The 19,722-nt window shown below is 45.8% G+C and overlaps 1 protein-coding gene across 2 annotated transcripts in view; it reads left to right on the top strand.

Moving 5' to 3' along the window:
• The window catches only part of BLTP2 (bridge-like lipid transfer protein family member 2), a 727,711-nt gene that overhangs the window by 566,498 nt on the left and 141,491 nt on the right, over window positions 1-19,722 (top strand). For both annotated transcript variants that reach the window (XM_069226186.1, XM_069226185.1), the window contains exon 32: window positions 11,765-11,945. In XM_069226186.1, coding sequence (XP_069082287.1) covers window positions 11,765-11,945 — 181 coding nt within the window. The remainder of the gene's footprint in view (window positions 1-11,764; window positions 11,946-19,722) is intronic.

The raw sequence follows: 19,722 nt of genomic DNA, 5'->3' as shown, positions 1-19,722 counted from the left end.
GAAGCTGAAAAAAGATAGATACGGCCAAGGCCATGGGCGCGCTCTACTCCCCACAGAGCAGAGGCACTTTTAGGAAGACATAATTTAGAGGGGGGTTTCGGGGCCAAACCACAGAACCCTCAACCTCACAAACCAGCCCACATACCACAGCCAGTATCAGAGAAGAGGCTTTCGGGGACAATACAGAGGTGGACAGTTCCCTAAGACTAGAGGGAAGTTCCAAAGTACAAAGACCCCTCAAAACAAACAGTGACTTCAGTGTCACAAATCCCCAACACATAACACCAGTGGGGGGGAGACTAACAAATTTTTACCAAAATTGGGAGGAAATAACAACGGACTCGTGGGTCCTAGCCATCATCCAACATGGCTATAGCATAGAATTCCTACAATTACCACCAAATGTGCCTCCAAAAACACACAACATGTCCAAACAACACATGGATCTATTACAGATAGAAGTCCAAGCGTTGTTACAAAAAGATGCAATAGAACTAGTACCCAATCACCAGAAAGGAACAGGGGTTTACTCCCTGTACTTTCTCATACCCAAAAAAGGCAAAACTCTAAGACCCATATTAGATCTCAGAACACTAAATCTTTACATCAAATCAGATAATTTTCACATGGTGACACTTCAAGACGTAATCCCCTTGCTCAAAAACAAGACTACATGACCACATTAGATCTCAAAGATGCGTACTTCCATATACCCATACATCCTTCACACAGGAAATACTTACGGTTTGTAATCCAGGGAGTACATTACCAGTCCAAAGTGTTACCATTCGGAATAACATATCAGAAGACAGCACGTACACGTGTTCCCGTATCTAGACGATTGGTTAATCAAAACCAACACACAAGAACAGTGTTTTCAACACACAAAAAACGTCATAGAAACCCTTCACAAACTAGGTTTCTCACTAAACTACCAAAAATCACACCTACAGCTGTGTCAAATACAACAATACTTAGGAGCAACAATCAACACAAAAAAAGGGATTGCCACTCCAAGTCCACAAAGGGTACAAGCATTCCAAAACATAATACAAAGCATGCACCCAAACCAGAAGTATCAGGTCAAATTAGTGATGAAACTACTAGGCATGATGTCCTCATGCATAGCCATTGTCCCAAACGCAAAATTACACATGCGGCCCTTACAACAGTGCCTAGGAACACAATGGACACAAGCACAAGGTCAACTACAAGATCTAGTGTTGACAGACTGCCAAACACACACCTCGCTACAATGGTGGAATCATATAAATTTAAATCAAGGGCGGCTTTTCCAGGACCCAGTGCCTCAATACGTGATCACAACAGATGCTTCTATGGTAGGGTGGGGAGCACACCTCAACCAACACAGCATCCAGGGACAATGGGACACTCAGCAGAAACAACTTCACATAAATCAGCTAGAACTACTAGCAGTGTTTCTAGCGTTGAAAGCATTTCAACCGCTAATAGCCCATAAACATATTCTTGTCAAAACAGACAACATGACAACAATGTATTACATAAACAAACAGGGAGGCACACACTCATCACAACTGTGTCTCTTGGCACAAAAAATTTGGCATTGGGCGAATCACAATCACATTCACCTAAAAGCGCAATACATCCCAGGAATTCAAAACCAGTGGCAGACAATCTCAGTCGAGATCACCAACAGATCCACGAATGGGAGATTCATCCCCAGATACTACAAACCTACTTCAAAAACTGGGGAACACCGCAAATAGACCTATTCGCAACAAGAGAAAACGCAAAATGCCAAAACTTCGCATCCAGGTACCCACAGCCTCACTCCAAGGGCAATGCGTTATGGATGAGTTTCAGGGATATTTGCTTACGCTTTTCCCCCTCTCCCACTCATTCCGTATCTAGTAAATAAACTGAGTCAAAACAAACTCAAACTAATACTAATAGCACCTACTTGGGCACGACAACCTTGGTACACAACACTACTAGACCTGTCAGTAGTGCCTCATATCAAACTACCAAACAGACCAGATCTGTTAACTCAACACAAACAGCAGATCAGACACCTGAATCCAGCATTGCTCAATCTAGCAATTTGGCTCCTGAAGTCTTAGAATTCGGACATCTAAACCTCACACAGGAATGTATGGAGGTCATCAAACAGGCTAGAAAACCTACTACAAGACATTGCTACGCAAATAAATGGAAACTATTTGTTTATTACTGTCATAATTATCAAATTCAACCTTTACACACGTCCGCTACACACATTGTAAGCTACTTACTCCACTTACAAAAATCTTTTTCATCCATTAAAATACATCTCACAGCAATTTCAGCTTATCTGCAAATTACACACTCAACGTCGCTATTTAAAATCCCAGTCATAAAAGCTTTTACGGAGGGTCTAAAAAGGATCATTCCACCGAGAACACCACCAGTTCCTTCGTGGAACCTCAATATTGTATTAACGAGACTCATGGTTCCACCATTCGAACCCATGCACTCTTGTGAAATGCAATACTTAACTTGGAAAGTAGCCTTCCTAATAGCTATCACATCTCTCAGAAGAGTAAGTGAAATACAAGCCTTTACCACACAGGAACCCTTTATACAAATACACAAACATAAAGTGGTTCTACGTACAAATCCCAAATATTTGCCAAAAGTTATATCACCGTTCCACTTAAACCAAACTGTGGAACTCCCAGTGTTTTTTCCACAACCAGACTCTGTAGCTGAAAGAGCATTACATACATTAGACATCAAAAGAGCTCTAATGTACTACATTGATAGGACCAAACAGTTTCGCAAAACAAAACAATTGTTTGTAGCTTACCAAAAACCTCATACAGGGAATCCAATATCCAAACAAGGCATTGCTAGATGGATAATGAAATGTATTCAAACCTGTTATGTTAAAGCTAAGAGAGAACTGCCTATTACACCAAAAGCACACTCCACTAGAAAGAAAGGCGCCACAATGGCCTTTCTAGGAAATATACCAATGACAGAAATCTGTAAGGCGGCCACATGGTCTACACCTCATACATTCACTAAACATTACTGCGTGGATGTGTTAACAACACAACAAGCCACAGTAGGACAAGCAGTACTAAGAACTTTATTTCAAACAACTTCAACTCCTACAGGCTAAACCACCGCTTTTGGGGAGATAACTGCTTACTAGTCTATGCACAGCATGTGTATCTGCAGCTACACATGCCATTGAACGGAAAATGTCACTTACCCAGTGTACATCTGTTCGTGGCATGAGACGCTGCAGATTCACATGCGCCCTCCCACCTCCCCGGGAGCCTGTAGCCGGTGTAAGTTGATCAAAATTAAACTTGTACATTTGTAAATTTGTAAATATAATACTTTTAGTCACATTATGTGAACATACTTACGCCATTGCATGGGCATTATTACTATATACACAACTCCTACCTCACCCTCTGCGGGGAAAACAATCTAAGATGGAGTCGACGCCCATGCGCAATGGAGCCGAAATGGGAGGAGTCCCTCGATCTCGTGACTCGAAAAGACTTCTTCGAAGAAAAACAACTTGTAACACTCCGAGCCCAACACTAGATGGCGGGATATGCACAGCATGTGAATCTGCAGCGTCTCATGCCACGAACAGATGTACACTGGGTAAGTGACATTTTCCATATATCGGTTTTGCTTACCTTCATTATTTAAAGTCATATAACCATCATACCATTGTTTGGCATGTTTTATCTCATCGATAGTAGAGCTCCAGATGCTGCCTCTTGAAATGTACATTCACAATCTCATGTCTCAAAAGAGGGGGTGGGGCTGGAAGGACAAGCTGCAATTAATGCAATAGCCAATTTAATAACTCTAGTTGTGGCGTTCCTAGAAGAATAGACTTGGCGACATTGGAATGCTTCAGAACCTGCCATCTCCAGCAATAGTAACCAATGTATCCCTGATTGTCTAAATAGAACCCATCAGCTCCAAAGCGCATGGTCTTTGAAGGAGAAGGCACACCACAACAATCTTATGCAGGTCAGGAAATCCCGCTCTAAAATGTTTTAAAAGTCTTTTCACAGATATCATCTTTTTGATTTATGCAGGCAGCACAACATTTAAACTAGGAATAGGGTACAAGCTTGGGGGCTCTATTCTTTGAAGCCCAGACCATCTGTCACTGGCTATCAGACAGAAATCTGACTATCTCAGTAATTTCTTAGTGGGCAAAATGGTGAGACAGGTGCATTCAGCAGAATGCTGCAGGAAAATCACAAATGGTTCCTACATGATGTCATTCTGTTTGGCATTTTTCAAGATATGTTTTTTCCCAAATCAACTACATCGCAAGTGCATGGAACAAAATGTGCACACACTTTACTTACAGATTTCCTGGATATTGATTCAGGAATAACACTCTTTTGATTAATGTAGGAAGCAGTCTGGTGTGTGGTGGGTACCCAGGGTACTTACACCTAATACCAGGTCCAGGTATCCCTTCTTAGTGAAGTGTAGGCAGTGTCTAGAAGCCAGGCTCTCTAGAGGTAGCTGTGGATGAGCAACCACGGCTTATCTAGGAGACATGCAAACCTCATGCAATACAACTGTGGTCACACAATACTTAAACACACATGAAAGAAAACACTCAGTTGTACAAAAATAAAGTTGCTTTATTTTTGGAACACAGTACCACAAAATACTAGAAGGGCAACTCTCCAATAGTATGTAAATAATACACTAAATATATACGCTAGCAATAAGAAATAGGCATAGAAAAGGTTAGAGAACAGTGCAAACAGCAATAACCAATAGTGACCCTAGGGGGAGCCCAAACCATATACTAAAAAAATGGATTGCGAACACAGGGCCCCCCTGTGGAATGTGTAGAGGGGAGCTGGTGGTACTAGAAAACCACAGATGTAAGTAATGAAACACCCCCCAGCGACCAGGAAAGCAGGAGTAAATCACTGGATTTTCCCCAAACAACCCCAAAGGAGGAAAAGAAGAAAAAGACACCCAGACAAAACTGCAAGAAAACCAGCTTTGGATTCTGGAAGAAAGAAGACCTGTGGCAAGAGGAGACCAAGTCCAAGAGTCACCGTGGGGTCGAAGAGGAGGAGGAGGAGAAGGAGGAGGAGGAGGATTAGGAGCTACTACTCACCCAACTGTACTTGCAGGAGTTGGTTGACGTTGAGGGAGAACAGGTCACCACTGCAGCTGTGGAGACGAAGAAGAGTTCCTGATTGATGCAGAAGATGTCCCATGCTGGAGTGAAGATTGCAGATGGGTGTCGGTACAGGAATTCCACCAACAAGCATTGGCAAACACAAACTCACGGTTAGTGGAAAAGTGGTGCTGCCGGGGACCAGCAAAGTCCAGGAGGACTCAACCCCTGAAGTGGAGTCAGAGGGGGGCCCTCAGCTTTGCAGAGAGTCCACAGGAGCTGAGGATGCACTCACAGTAGTCGCACAGGACGGGGGCACAGAAGTCACAGGAGGATCTCACGCAGCACTACAAAACAGGATCCCATGCCGCCGGAGAACCACGCAGGGGGCTTAGCGTTGCAGGGAGGAGTGCTGGGGACTGGAGCTGCACGTTGCCTGAAGATCCCTTGGAGGAGATGCCAACAAGCCTTGGTAGGAAGCAGTGCACTGGGGTGCTGTCCTGCTTGGGAAGACAAAGGCTTACCTCCACCAACGTTGGACAGCTGGCAGAGAAGACCAAGAGGACTACCCCGGACCACCACACGTAATGCAGGATCCACGCAGCTCAAGATGAAAGGAGATACACGTAGCTGGTTGTTTGCTGTAGGTGCCAGTGGTTGCCGGGGAGTGACTCCTTCACTCCAAGGGAGATTCCTTCTTCTTCTTGTGCAGGCTGAAGAGTTGCTCTCTTCTGAGGATGCATGGCCGTGGAAATGTTGCAAAGCTGGCAGGAGTTGTGGAAACAAAGTTGCAGAAGAGTCTTCTTCGTTGTTTGCAGCGTTGTCGGTTCCTGGAGGGTCCAGTCGCAGTTCCAGTGACCAGAAGTCAAAGTAGAGGTTGCAGAGGAATCCTGCTGGAGTCTTACAAGCCAAATCTGAGGACCCATCCAAGAGAGAGACCCTAGATAGCCCTGAAAGGGGGATTGGTCACCTAACCAGGTAAGCACCTATCAGGAGGGGGCTCCGATGTCACCTCCCAGGACTGGCCACTCAGATGCTCCCAGAGTTCCTTGGAAACAAGATGGCAGATCCCAGGGACGCTCTGGAGGAGCTCTGAGCACAGCCCCTGGGGTGGTGATGGACAGGAGAGTGATCACTTCTCTTTCCATTGTTCAGTTTCGTGCCAGAGCAGGGACTGGGGTCCCTGAGCTGGTGTGGACTGGTTTATGCACAGAGGGCACCAAATGTGCCCTTCCAAGCATACCAGTGGCTTTTAGAGGCTACCCCTCTCAAGCCAGTCACACCTATTTCCAAAGGGAGAAGTTGTTATCTCCCTCTCCCAAAGGAAATCCTTTGTTCTGCCTTCCTGGGCATTATCAGATCAAGCAGCAGAAGGGCAGAAACCTGTCTGAGGGGTGGCAGCAGCTTGGGCTGCCCAGAAAACCCTATACTACTGGTGGTAGCAGTGCTGGGGGTCCTCTAAGGAGCCCCCAGAGTGTATGGGATCATACTTCCAATACGTGCAACAGTATTGGGGTATGATTGACATGCTTGATACCAAACATGCCCAGGTTCGTAGTTACCATTATGTAGCTGGACATAGGTAGTGACCTATGTCCAGTCCACGTGTTAAAGGCCGTCCCCGCACTCAAGAAGACCAGGAAAATTGAACTTGAGTTCCTGGGGGCACCTCTGCTAGTGCAGGGGTGCCCTTACACACAGGTGCCTGCACCCTGTTCTCCGGGATGTAAGGGCCTACCATAGGGGTGACTTGCAGTGACCAGCTGCAGTGATCGGTTGTGAAAACGGATGCATGCACCTGTTTAACTCAGACTGCAGTGGCAGGCCTGCAGAACCTTTTGCATGAGCTCTCTATGGCGGTAGAATAACGGCTGCAGCCCATAGGGATCCCCTGGTACTCCAATGCCCTGGGTACCATATACTAGAGACTTGCTTGGGGGGGGGGCCAGTATGCCAAATGTGGGAAGAAAAAGGTACAGTTACCAACATTTACAGGAGAAAGCATAACCACTGTGGTCCTGGTTAGCAGGACCCCAGTGGACACTGTCAAACACACTGACAACAGGCAGAAAATGGGGGTAACCATGCTAGAAAGAGGCTACTTTCCTACAATTAACTAGTTGAAGAAATGTTTCTATGCTTTCCATACATTTTATTGCTGTATTTCTCATAGATCCCATAGACGTCAGTAATCAACACGTTTAGGAAGTGTAATGCCAGAATGATACACATCTCTCGAAATTTGCACTTTCCTTGGTGGTACCTAGAACTATTTCAGATTTCTAGAAAACCTTCAAAGGAGATTTACATGAAGACAAGGTCCTTGCCTGCCATTGTTTCAGATTGCCTCTTGAGGGAACTCCAGATAGCCATTTTCCATGGCCTATGGAGCTGTACTGCCTCAGAGGTCTTGACAAATGACCATCTTAAGTTTCGGCAGCACTGTGCAGAAATATAAAAAATAAAAAGTCTAAACTCCGTTTCATCAGAGGGCCTTAATCTTTCAAGTGGAAAAGATTATTTGCATGGTGTTTATAAAAATCAGTTGATCTGATTAGTAGCCAGGCTAAAGCTGTTGCCATATCAGCTGCAGTGAGCACAGTTTGGCCTACAGCACTCTGTTAATTACTTTTAATTGCTATGCAAGCCTACAAAAAGAGACCTTTGCGTGCTGCTTTTTCTATCCTACTAAGGGTGAAGGATTCCTAGAATGTGTTCAAGTCTCTTCCATGAGAGCGTTATATTCTTATTTCTAAATTGATGTAAAATCCTTTTGAGTATCTCTTCCTTTCGTGGAAATCTGCAAAAGTGCCTGGTGAACCTTTAAAGTTGTGGTGCAGTGAGGGTTTTTTTACAATGCAATGAGAAACACAAGAATAGTCGCACAAACACCCACCCACCCATTCAGGACACCTGTCTACAGTAACGTGCACATACTCGGTCATGGATTCAATACAAATTCACACACAGACATTCAGTTAAACACTTCTCTGGTGCGCCGTGGCAATGAGGGCTCTGGACTTAAGGCAAAACCAGCAGGTGGCGGGAGGGCAGAACTGCTGGCCCTGGAAGCAAGACAACCAAAGTACACTGTTCCATGAAAAGAGAAAGAAACTAGGGTGACCTGAGATATCAGGAGCAAGGACCCTCAAGCATCACAATGGATGACTGGCATCATCATTGGGTAATGCTCCTCGCCAGGCCGGCAGTGCAACGCCTGACGGGCTCCCCACACGGAGGAGCACTGAACCGTATTGTTCTGATAGTTACTGGTGAGTACTAACTATCTAAACGGGCATGCCTACATTCAAGCACCAGTACACAAAGGAGAGAACAAAAAGAAATGAGGGTAAAATTGGTTAATCATCACTGCATATATCATCATTTTAATCAATAGTCAGGGATGAAACCAAGATTAAAAACAAGAGAAAGTAATATATTGAGTGTCAATGCTCAATTACTTTCAATGAGCAATAAACTCGGAGGAATAACACCCTAGGAATCACTCGCATGCAGTTTCACGTCCCGGAGGGTAGGTCCACAGTTCGGACCGGCGCCTCTCGCACTGATAGCCGAGTCTTTGGGACGTGCTTACCAAGGAGCCTGTTCCCGACTTGGGGGTGGGCGACCTGACTGTGACTTAGCCTAGTATTCCTCAATGTAAGTGACCGGCTTATGTAGTTCTGGATTGTGATATTATTAATTTTTGTTTAATTGGAGAAGAGCTTATTAACATTTTGGTCCTGATGAAGCGTCATTGGATCCGTGGTGACCACACAACGCGAAACATGTTGACCCTGGTTAAGGAGGATTCCTAGGGTGTTATTCCTCTGAGTTTATTGCTCATTGAAAGTAATTGAGCATTGACACTCAATATATTACTTTCTCTTGTTTTTAATCTTGGTTTCATCCCTGACTATTGATTAAAATGATGATATATGCAGTGATGATTAACCAATTTTACCCTTATTTCTTTTTGTTCTCTCCTTTGTGTACTGGTGCTTGAATGTAGGCATGCCCGTTTAGATAGTTAGTACTCACCAGTACCTATCAGAACAATACGGTTCAGTGCTCCTCCGTGTGGGGAGCCCGTCAGGCGTTGCACTGCCGGCCTGGCGAGGAGCATTACCCAATGATGATGCCAGTCATCCATTGTGATGCTTGAGGGTCCTTGCTCCTGATATCTCAGGTCACCCTAGTTTCTTTCTCTTTTCATGGAACAGTGTACTTTGGTTGTTTTGTACTATTGTAGGGAGAGTGTACACTGGACCAATCAATCTCCCGGTCCCTTCCCCCTTCTTTCATTATACCTGGAAGCAAGACAGCACAGAGGAAGCTGGACACTGACAAGGAGCAGGACACCGAAGATCTCTCTGCCCCCTCATTAGCTGACCTTGTAAATAGCAAGCCAACAAGAAGGGGACCTTTCCTAGCTCCTCCTAGGGAGAGCTGGTGTGAGTGAGACTTGATAGACCAGTGGTCTTCAAACTTTTTAATGCCGCACCCCCCCCAGTTGAAAAATAAAAATCATTGGGCCCCCCTCAGAATTTTTCAAAATTATTTTAGAAAGATGGCAATGTTTAAATATGTCTAAACCTATTTAAACATTGCAGTTAAGTACTGTTACCTTTTTAAAACTGCAATGACATGCTTCTGCTTAAAACAAAGGCATGCTATCTGTATAACATTTCTTTTGGCCAGAGTTTGGCGCCCCCCCTAGGATCACTTAAGGCCCCCTAAGGGGGGCCCGCCCCCCAGTTTGAAGACATCTGTGCTAGACACACCTGCTGTGTGACACGTTGGGAAAGGTGGGTGTGAGGTTCCTAGATTGTCGATATGGGCACTTAAGTCCTCGAGCCTAAAGCGCACAGGGCTGACTTTATCAGTCACACTGGCACGCATCATTAGAAGGAAGCTCTTCACAGTGCTATGCTGGGCTGATAATGTCACTGCAGTTATATCTGTGAGCCAGCAAGCCTCGGCTGGGTAGCACATGGACATCAACACATGGAAAGTACCTGGCTAACTGACATTGACCTTGACTGTCTGACAGACTCGACGTGCACGGGGGGGAAAAAAGGGGGAGTGCAGAGGCCCAACTCCCGCAGTAACGAGCTCTTGCTGGAAAGCAGTGTTCTTGTTGGCAATGGTATCAGTATACAGAGTAAAGAGGATTCAACTTTTGTGCTTAAAAGAACCCTACAAAATGTTTCACATTAATAGGGTAATTATGAGACTTCCACATTTTTATTTTTGCCAAAAAAGTCACACAAACATCAGAAGTTTTTGTTTGCATTAGATGTGAGAGGCTTGTTACTATCTGTAAAGAACTATAGAAATTAGAAAAATCAAACAAATGTTTGTCATATATTGCCCTGTCAGAGGGGAATTACCCCCAACCAAGCAGTTGCTAACAAAATGAATTATTTGATGTATAATTGTATGCTTTTGAAAGAGGCAAGCAAGTCCCTTTTTGGGATAACTGTATCCCTAAAAGTAAAGCCCACCACTACAGTTACCCAAATGACATATTTTTGCCAAGTGGCCACATGAATATCTGTTCACACATTTACTAGCCATGGCTTTCTACATTTATATACCCAGAAAGATACTTAAGTGAGTCAGACGTGTGCAGAGCCTCTTTGACTTATGCATTGGTTCCTTTTTCAGTGGATTGTTTCTCACTAATACTGCAGCTGCAGTTGTTGGGATGACAATGGTATTCCATTGAATATTTTTGCCTATAAGTGACTAAGAGCCTGGTTTAGATATTGGTGGACAGCTCACTCCGTCTGCCTAAACCTAAATCCCATTATTTTCTATGGGATTTAGATTTTGGCAGACTGGGTATCCGTCATTTTTGTTACAGGGTAACTAATCTATCAATATCTAAATCAGGCCCTAAGGGAAGATTCCAAGATATACCAGAAACATTTTCAACTTGTAATCTGAATTCTCCATTAGTCTTCATTATTAAAATCATAACTAGCTCTCTCACCTCACAAGCAGTGTTAATGTGACATCTTATTTGAGACGATGCAGGATCCTTGTGTGCTGTAGAAAAGAACTTAGATGTTATTTGACAGAAAAGGACATTGGGGAACACATAATTGGGGCCACACTGAAAGTGCAGTGTCCCACTTTCAGCTTTACAAAGCTGCTGGCAATGTTTCTCCATTTAGCTTCACTCCAGTTATAGTTACCTTTTAAGTGATCACCGTTTGGGAGATTCCAGAGTACATTTTTATTTTAATTGGGTTCGTTTAAACAAGAAATGCAAACAAAAATGTGTTGCTGTAGGCTATCAATAAGCACATAAAAAGACTGAAACAGATAGTTATATCGCTTCTTTAAAGGCACAAGAATGACGCACGTGTGGGATGATTCAAGTGTTTATGATCGCATTACGATGCACATGATGAAGTACTAGAATTGCAAGAAACTTTTCATTATTATTCTGTCCTCCTAGTTGCCAAGTGTCTGTGTTCTTTATAGCCAAAACGTTAAAAGAGGCAGATTTACTTGGCCCTGCTGTTGCTTCAGATGTTGCTCCAATCATTTACACCCCATTGATGCAGTAATTGTTTTATTGTTTTATAATTGTTTTAAATGCAGATGCTTCAAAGATTTTCAGCTCCAGAGAGCTAATAAGATGGAGCCGCGCAAGCAGCAGGAGGATGTGAGTGTGGCTCGGCGCACTGAATTCTACTTTGCTCAGGCCCGATGGCGACTCACAGAGCAGGACGGGCAGCTGGGCATCGCCGAGTTGGAGTTACAGCGCTTCCTGTATAGTAAGGTGAGTCAGTCCTAAGAAGCGAGCCTTCTGGCAAGGAGTTGATTTTGATGGTAAGATTAATTGGTAGCATTGAGAGTTGACAATACCTTTAGCAGTTGATCATTCATTGATTCACATGCTCAACCATTCCACCTCGTCTGGCTGGAAGTTCTTTGGTAATCTTCAGTCACCAGTGTTCCTCGAATAAAGCTCAAAAGCCATTTTACTAGGCTGTCAACTTCAGCCACTCAAAAGGAGCCCCTGTGTACCAAACACCCTCTATAGCTCATCATGACTCGGGTTTCTACAGCACATAATTTGGAAAAGAACCGGTTTCAGTTTCCTTAGATTTTATCATCTGTATAAACAGTCCATTTTAAATCATAAAGCATATACAGAAGCTTGAAAACCTTAAACAGCTAATTTAAGTACAATTTTAAAACAAATTATATTTGTATATTATTACATTAACTAGTTAATATTCCCAATTATTTATATAACTGCATTAAAAACGTGTTTTCTTAATAAAATTAATAACATTTGGTTAACAAAAAAATTATCCCGTTATTGTTATATTACAGATATTAAGCATTAAATATTTAATTTCAAAGAAGGCAGGGCCAAGATATTGTGGCTTGCACATGTGAGCCCATGCACAGTTGGTAGTTGATGTTTTTGATATTAAAAACAGTTTTCTAGTTGCCATCACTGTGGCTTGCCAAGTCAGCAAGTTGCCGTCCTACCACCGTTTACATGTTTCTCCCCAGCCAAGTTAGTATTGAGAATCAAAACTGCTTTCCTCCCTAAAATGTTCTCTCACCATGTGGGAAATCCATGACCCTACTGTCCTTTTTCCTTCCACTACATCCCACCAAAGAGGAGTTACAGGCATCACAGATTCTACCTGAAAGGTGCAGTAATCCTCTACATCAGCTGCATGAAAGAATTTTGCTCAATCTGATAGAGAATTCTAGTTGCAGATTCCTTAATTTTGAATTTTCTCCAGGTGCCAGACTGGATCCAGAGATTTTTCCTGAGCAGTATCCCTGTGCACTATTAGGTAGTGTTGATCGTCTCCGCGTCCATCGTCAGCTCTGGATATTATGTTACAGTTCTTATATAGGCATCACACCAGCTCACTGACGTAGATTCTTTTATTTCCATGCCAGATAGTGCTGATCCGAAGAGAGCTACCCCTCTGTAATTTTTTACTGCCTTTTTTCGACTTTTTGTTTGATATTTTCGAGTTTTCAACTCATGGTGCATCAAGGTTGTCATCCAGGAAGGCCGGGATAAAGCCTTCCGGTTCTTGTCATCGGGCGATGTCTGTGACGGATCCGCACCTCGTGTGTCTTTGGTGCCCGGTGTGCGACCACAACCCGAAGTTGTGCTCCAAGTGCCGGGCTATGCATCCAAAGGCTTTGAGGGAGCAGTCCCTGAAGTGGATGGTGGCCCGATGCTCGAGTGTGCTAGTTGAGATCTCAGTTGAGAGGTAGGAGCTGGGATCAGTCGCGGAGTCCTCCATAATAGTCATCCCACTCCAAGTCCTCGGGGTGATAGGGTAAGTCAAGACACAAGAAGAAAATGTAAGACGTCGAAGCGTTCATCAACTTCTCCTCATCCGTCGAGATGAGGGACTGTCGCCATTCTAGGTCTCGCCCTGCAGAGCCTATGCCTAAGCCAACTGTGCACCTCCCTGAGTTTCTGGGGCCACCATGGGGACCCCTGCCCAACTTGGAGTTTTAGGAGGCCATGCGCCCCATTTTTGGCCAGCACAAAACTGCTGGAGCACTTTCAGGCCCGCAGCGTCAGAAGGGGCCCATTTGGGTTCCACACCAGCGGCTTTGGCCTCTGCTCTGAGGGGATCCCATGGATCCAGTCCTGCATCCGGACTGACGTCTGTCGTACCACTCCGACCTTCCCTGATGCTCCCGGGCATGCCCATGAGCAACACCATCCCAAATTCTAATCCCCAAATCTGACATGGAGCTGGATGGGCATTGTACAACGCAGAGTCCGATGCCGGCAGGACTCATATGTCTGATCCTGAACCCCTTTCGTATGTGCTAGGTTATGGTGATGAATTAGAGAGTTCTCTGGACACTTTAGAATATCAGCTCAAGGAAGAACTATTTATGGACTGGCATACAGACTTGAGTGAAGCCAGCGGACTGGATACTTCTCTGGTTACAGGCATGCTTTCTCCCCCTACCATGGCTATGAAGGCGGGAGCTTCCTATTCTATGGTGGTGAGAAAAGCAGCTGAGGTCCTGGACCTTGAGTTGCCTTAAGTGGCCGTCAGGACGAACCTCTTGACATAGGTGCTTCAACGAGGAGCTTCCTCCTCAGAACCCATGCGCCCATTTGATTAGGCCCTCGCGGATGTCCTACTGGGTACGTGGTCCAAACCCAGCACAGTGGCTCCTGTGAACAGGACAGTTGGCCGGCGCCATCGCCCCTCTCTAGGGCACCCAGGTTTTCTGACGCAACACGCCACCCCTGAGAGCCTGGTTAGCCAAGTCTCTACTTCCCAGGGCGCGTTCCCTTCCACACCCCTGGATAGGGGATCAAAAAAGCTGGACACTCTTGAGAAGAATAATTTTTCTTCCACCAGCCTTGCATTGCGGTCTGTGAACACTGCATGCCGTTTGGGCCATGATTCCCACATATGGTGGGATATGGTTGTGTAAGTGCTTCCACAGTTCCCGGAGGAGGCCTGGGCTGTACTCTCTCAGGAGGGATGCAGCAAAGTTCACCATCCATTGCGGACTAGACACAACTGACTTGTTTGACAGAGAAGTTTCGTCGACAGTGGTCCTGAGACGCCACTCCTGGTGGACTACATGTGGATTTTCGGGGGATGTCCAAACTGCGTTGATGGACATGCCCTTTGATGGCACCTGTCCCTTCAGAGACCAGGCAGACTTGGTGTTTGAGTGCTTCAAGGATTCTCGTGCTAAGGCCAGGTCCTTGGGCCTCGTGCGGGACCCTTGTCCCCCCCAATCTGCTTTTTGCCACTTTGGTGGCTACGGAAGGGGCCTCAAACCGAGCCATTCCTGGCCAGCCATCGTGCACCGAATTCTGCCCAGCTCTGTGTGGCCGAGGGTGTGGGTTCTACTGACCTCGTGGATCAGGGAGCCAGAAGTCTGGACAGTCCACCACCCCCAATCTGCAGCAGCCTCCAAGTCTTCCTAGTCTCTCACCCCCACCTAGGGCCAGTTGAAGGCAGGGTACACCATCACCTGCTCCGCTGGCAATCCATCACGTCAGACAGGTGGGTTTTTCAGAAATTTCGAAGGGTGTACTCTCTCCCCTTCGAGAGCGCCCTTCCATCCATACCACCATCATATGATCGGATGACGGAGGATCACTTGTCCTATTTCTGTGAGGAAATTACTGCTTTCTTGGCCAGGGGAGCCATAGAGTGGGTTCCTGTGCCAGAAGTAGGTCATGGTTGCTATTCTCGCTACTTTCTGTTACCCAAACAGGACAAGGGCCTCTGCCCTATCCTAGACCTTCGGTCCCTCAATCTCTACCTCAAGAAGAAGTTCAAGTTGCTCACTCTGGCTCCGGTTCAGTCTACCCTGACCCAGGAGACTGGATGGCAGTGTTGGACTTGCAAGACACCTATTTTCACATTCCTGTCCTGCCTGCCTACAGACGTTACTTGCGTTTCACTGTAGGCCACGGGCATTTTCAGTTCATCGTGCTTCCCTTTGGCCTTTTCAGCTCCCCACCGGCGTTCACATAGGTGATGACGGTGGTCGCAGCTCATCTGTGCAGATCAGGGGTTCCAGTCTTCCCCCATCTCGAAGACTGGATGTTGAAGGCAGGCTCGCCCCAGGCTGTCTTCACCCATCTCCAGATTATGGCAGACCTCCTGCATTCACTGAGGTTCACTATAAACATGCCAAAGTCGCACCAGACGACTCCTTCTGAGATGCTCCCTTTCATTGGAGCTGTTCTGGACACAGTGCAGTTTCAGGCTTATCCTCTCAAGCCGCAAGTCCAGAATATTCAGACTGATACAGATGTTTCAGTCTCTGTCATGTATTTCGGTGAGAATGCCTCTGAGGCTGCTAGACCTTTTGGCCTCCTGCATTCTGCAGGTGACATATGTGGGCTCTGCAGTGGAACATGAAGCTCCTGTGGGCACAGCATCGGGGGAATCTGTCAAGGTCCAGATCTCAGAGGGAACTGCAAACGATCTGCAGGGATGATTAACGAACAGCGATAATATCTGACAATAGTGACAGATGCGTCCATCCTAGGATGGGCGCCATCTGAGAGAGTTGGAGATCAGAGGCACATGGTCTCTGGCCGAATCCGAACTCCACATCAACCTTTTGGAGCTCCGTGTGATCAGGCTACCATTAAAGGCATTTCTTCCCTCTATCAAAGGAAGTATAGTGCAGGTGTTCCAGGCAACACCATCACCATGTGCTACTGCATCAAGCAGGGTGGGGTAGGGTTGTGGACCCTTTACCAGGAGGCTCTGTGCTACAGGACGTGGCTGGAACAGCAGGGCATATCCCTGGTGGTTCAACCTCTTTCAGGCTCTCTGAATGCTAGAGCAGGCGAACTCTGCTGAAAATGTCTAGCGGATCATGAATGGCTTCTTGATCCGGAGGTGGCACAAGATCTTTCAGTAGTGGGGAGAGCCTTGGTTAGATCTGTTTGCCTCTGCAGAGAACGTGCAATGTCAGCAGTTTTTCACATTGGAGTTTTCAAGGCGGCAATCTCTCTGAGATGCTCTTAATCTCTAGTGGAACTCAGGCCTCCTGTACGCCTTTCCACCCATTCCACTTCTGCCCAGAGTTCTCAAGAAGATCAAGAATGACTGGGCCCAAGAGATCCTTGTGACTCTGGATTGGGCATGGAGAATCTGGTATCTTGCGCTGAGCATTACCATCGATCTTCCAATCATACTTGCCCCCTTGGGAGGATCTTCTGCACCCAAACCTATCCACTATCCGCCTTCTTGCGTGGAGATTGAGCGGCGACAGTTGCCGGCTTTTGACCTTCCACCTGTAGTCTGTAATGAAATCTTGGCAGCCAGGTGTCCCTCCACCAAAACGGTATATGCCTATAGTTGGAAGTAATTTGTGGCATGGTACACAGACAAGTCTGTTGACCCCCTTTATGCCCCTCTCTCTGAGGTCCTGTTAATCCTTTCCCTGGCCAATCCTTGCTACTTCTGCTTTTTTGAGGTTGCCTGGTCAACCTTCTGAGTTTAAGTCCCCAACTCCTCAGAGATCTTTCACATCTTTTTCATCCATCCCCATTCATTATGCCCTAATGAGATCTGAATTTGGTTTTGACATTACTAATGTGCACTTCTTTTCGAGCCTCTCCACAATTGTCCTCTCAGGCTTCTCACTTTGAAAAAAACCTTCCTTGTGCCCATTACATCTGCCCGCAGGGTGAGTGAGCTACATGCATTGTCATCTAAGCCACCCTACCTTTCCATCTATCCTGACAAAGTGTTGCTTCACATTATAGCACCCTTTTAGCCAAAAGAGGTTATGTCCTTTCCTGTAGGCCGGTCCATCACTTTGCCTACTTTTTTCGCACCCCCAACATCCTTCTGAGGAAGAGGAGAGATCGCCTGGACCCAAAAGGAGCTTTGGAGTTCTACCTTGATCGTACAAAAGAGTCCCAAGTGGATGAACTGTTTGTCAGTTATGTGGGTGTGACGAAAGGTTGGGTAGTGCAGCAGCGGACCATCTGCAGATAGTTTGTGCTCTGCATTAAGATCTGTTACGCATTGACCAAAATGCACCCCCTGAAGGTGTGCATGCTCATTCTACCCAATTTATAGCTTCAACCACTGTGTTAGCACACGCAGTTCGAGTCCTTGACATCTGTCAAGCGGCAACGTGGGCATCTCTGCACACATTTACCAAACACTGTTGGCTGGACAGTCTGGTCTGTAGGGACACGTACTTTTCCTTTTCGATCCTGCAGGATTTTCTAGTATGATCTTTGTTCGCAGACCCACTTACAGGGAATGGTATTGCTTGGGTATCTATTCAAAGGTAAGGAATCTGCAACTAGAAGTCTCTATTAGATGAACAAGTTACTTACCTTTGGTAACGCCTAGAGGAGACAATATCTAGTTGCAGATTCTTTACTGACCATCCTCTCCGCTCTGCAAACTAATTTCTAGGGGCAGGGATTTCCCCTTTCAGGACCTTAGTTTTGACACACCAGTAGTCTTTTTCATGGCTCTGCGCTTCTGCAGGGAAAGTGGTGAAAAAAAATCGACATCAGCTCACCAGGGTGGTGCCTGTAAAGGAACCGCAACGCCATATCTGGCACAGATGACGAGCCAATTGATGCCAATTAATGGCACGCAGGATTACTGCTCACGAAAAATCTCCGGATCGAGACTGATGCCAGGGGAAAATTCAAAAGGTAACAAATCTACAATTAGATATTGTCTCTATCAGATAAGGCGTTACAGAAGGTAAGTAGCTGGTTCGACGACCAGGTCTTTGTTTGCTACACTGAATGTAAAGGCAGTGCAAACATGAACTCTATTTCACTTTATCATTGCTCTGACAAAGAAAGAGCTTTCTCAAGGAATCAGGGCTCATTCCTCAAGGCCAAGATCCTTCACTTCAGATCTGGCTAGAGGGGCACTAGTGGATGATACCTGCAAAGGGCAACATAGTCCTCTGTCCATACTTTTGCCAAACATTATTGCTGGGATACGGAAGTGAAGTGAAAGGGTCACTTTGTCCAGTCTTTCCTTCATAACTTTCTGATTTAGATCTCCACTCACCACTCCCCACCCACCCCAAGAAGAGTATTGCTTGGGAGTTTGTTTAAAGGTGAGAAATCTGCCGGTGGAATTTTCCATCAGAAGAAAAAGTTAATTATCTTTGGTAATGATCTTTGTGATGGATATTCCATCTACCTGCAGATTTCACACTGACCCTCCCTCCTCCCCTTTTTTGAGAAACCTTATTGCCTTTCCTAATACAATGCCAAGTTAGTATTGTGATATAGGACTGCTTGGTTGTTAGCCATCTTGATAACGCTTGGGAGGTTGCAGCGAGAACAGTACTGAACTGACGTGTGGGTGCCAGTCGTGGCCTGATAGGGTCCCAAATGATGTAATTATGACTCAGGCCTTCATTACAACCCTGGCGGTCAGTGTTAAAGCGGCGGTAATACCGCCAACAGGCCGGCGGTACAAAAAATGGGATCACGACCACGGTGCAAACGGCCATCATAGACAGCCACTTTAACACCCTGACCGCCACAGCGGTAGCAACCAACACTGTGGCGGTCACCGCCAACAGACAGGCGGAAGACAATGTACTGCCCACCGCATTACAACCCGCCAATCTGCCAGCTTTTCAGGGGAGGTACCAACACCATCAAAAGCACGGCGGAAACAGTCTTAGGTAGGGAAACCACTCACCTCTTGGCACTCAACGAAGAACCTGGATGCCATGGAGCCCGAGTTACAGGTCCTCCCCATGCTGGTGTACCTCCTCATACTCCAGGAATATCAAAGGCTGCAGCGACAACCACGGTGAGTACTGCACCGAGCACAAAAGGGGGGGGGGGCGAGGAAAAAGAGAGTGACACACTTACGCAACACCCCCACCCACAACACCATACACAGACACATGCAGCAGCATTACATATACACCCCGTAAACCCCTGGAAGAACACATGGACAAAAGGAATTAAGTTAAACAGTGATATTTTAGAAATAGTCAGATATACATAACGACTTAAAAAACAGTATTTACAAAAATATACAATATGTACATAAGGTCGT

The sequence above is a fragment of the Pleurodeles waltl genome, chromosome 3_1, assembly GCF_031143425.1.
Source record: "Pleurodeles waltl isolate 20211129_DDA chromosome 3_1, aPleWal1.hap1.20221129, whole genome shotgun sequence".
In the NCBI taxonomy this organism is placed as follows: Eukaryota; Metazoa; Chordata; class Amphibia; order Caudata; family Salamandridae; genus Pleurodeles; species Pleurodeles waltl.
Note: the sequence above shows the minus strand (reverse complement) of the source record. Positions and strands in the feature narration are given on the sequence as shown.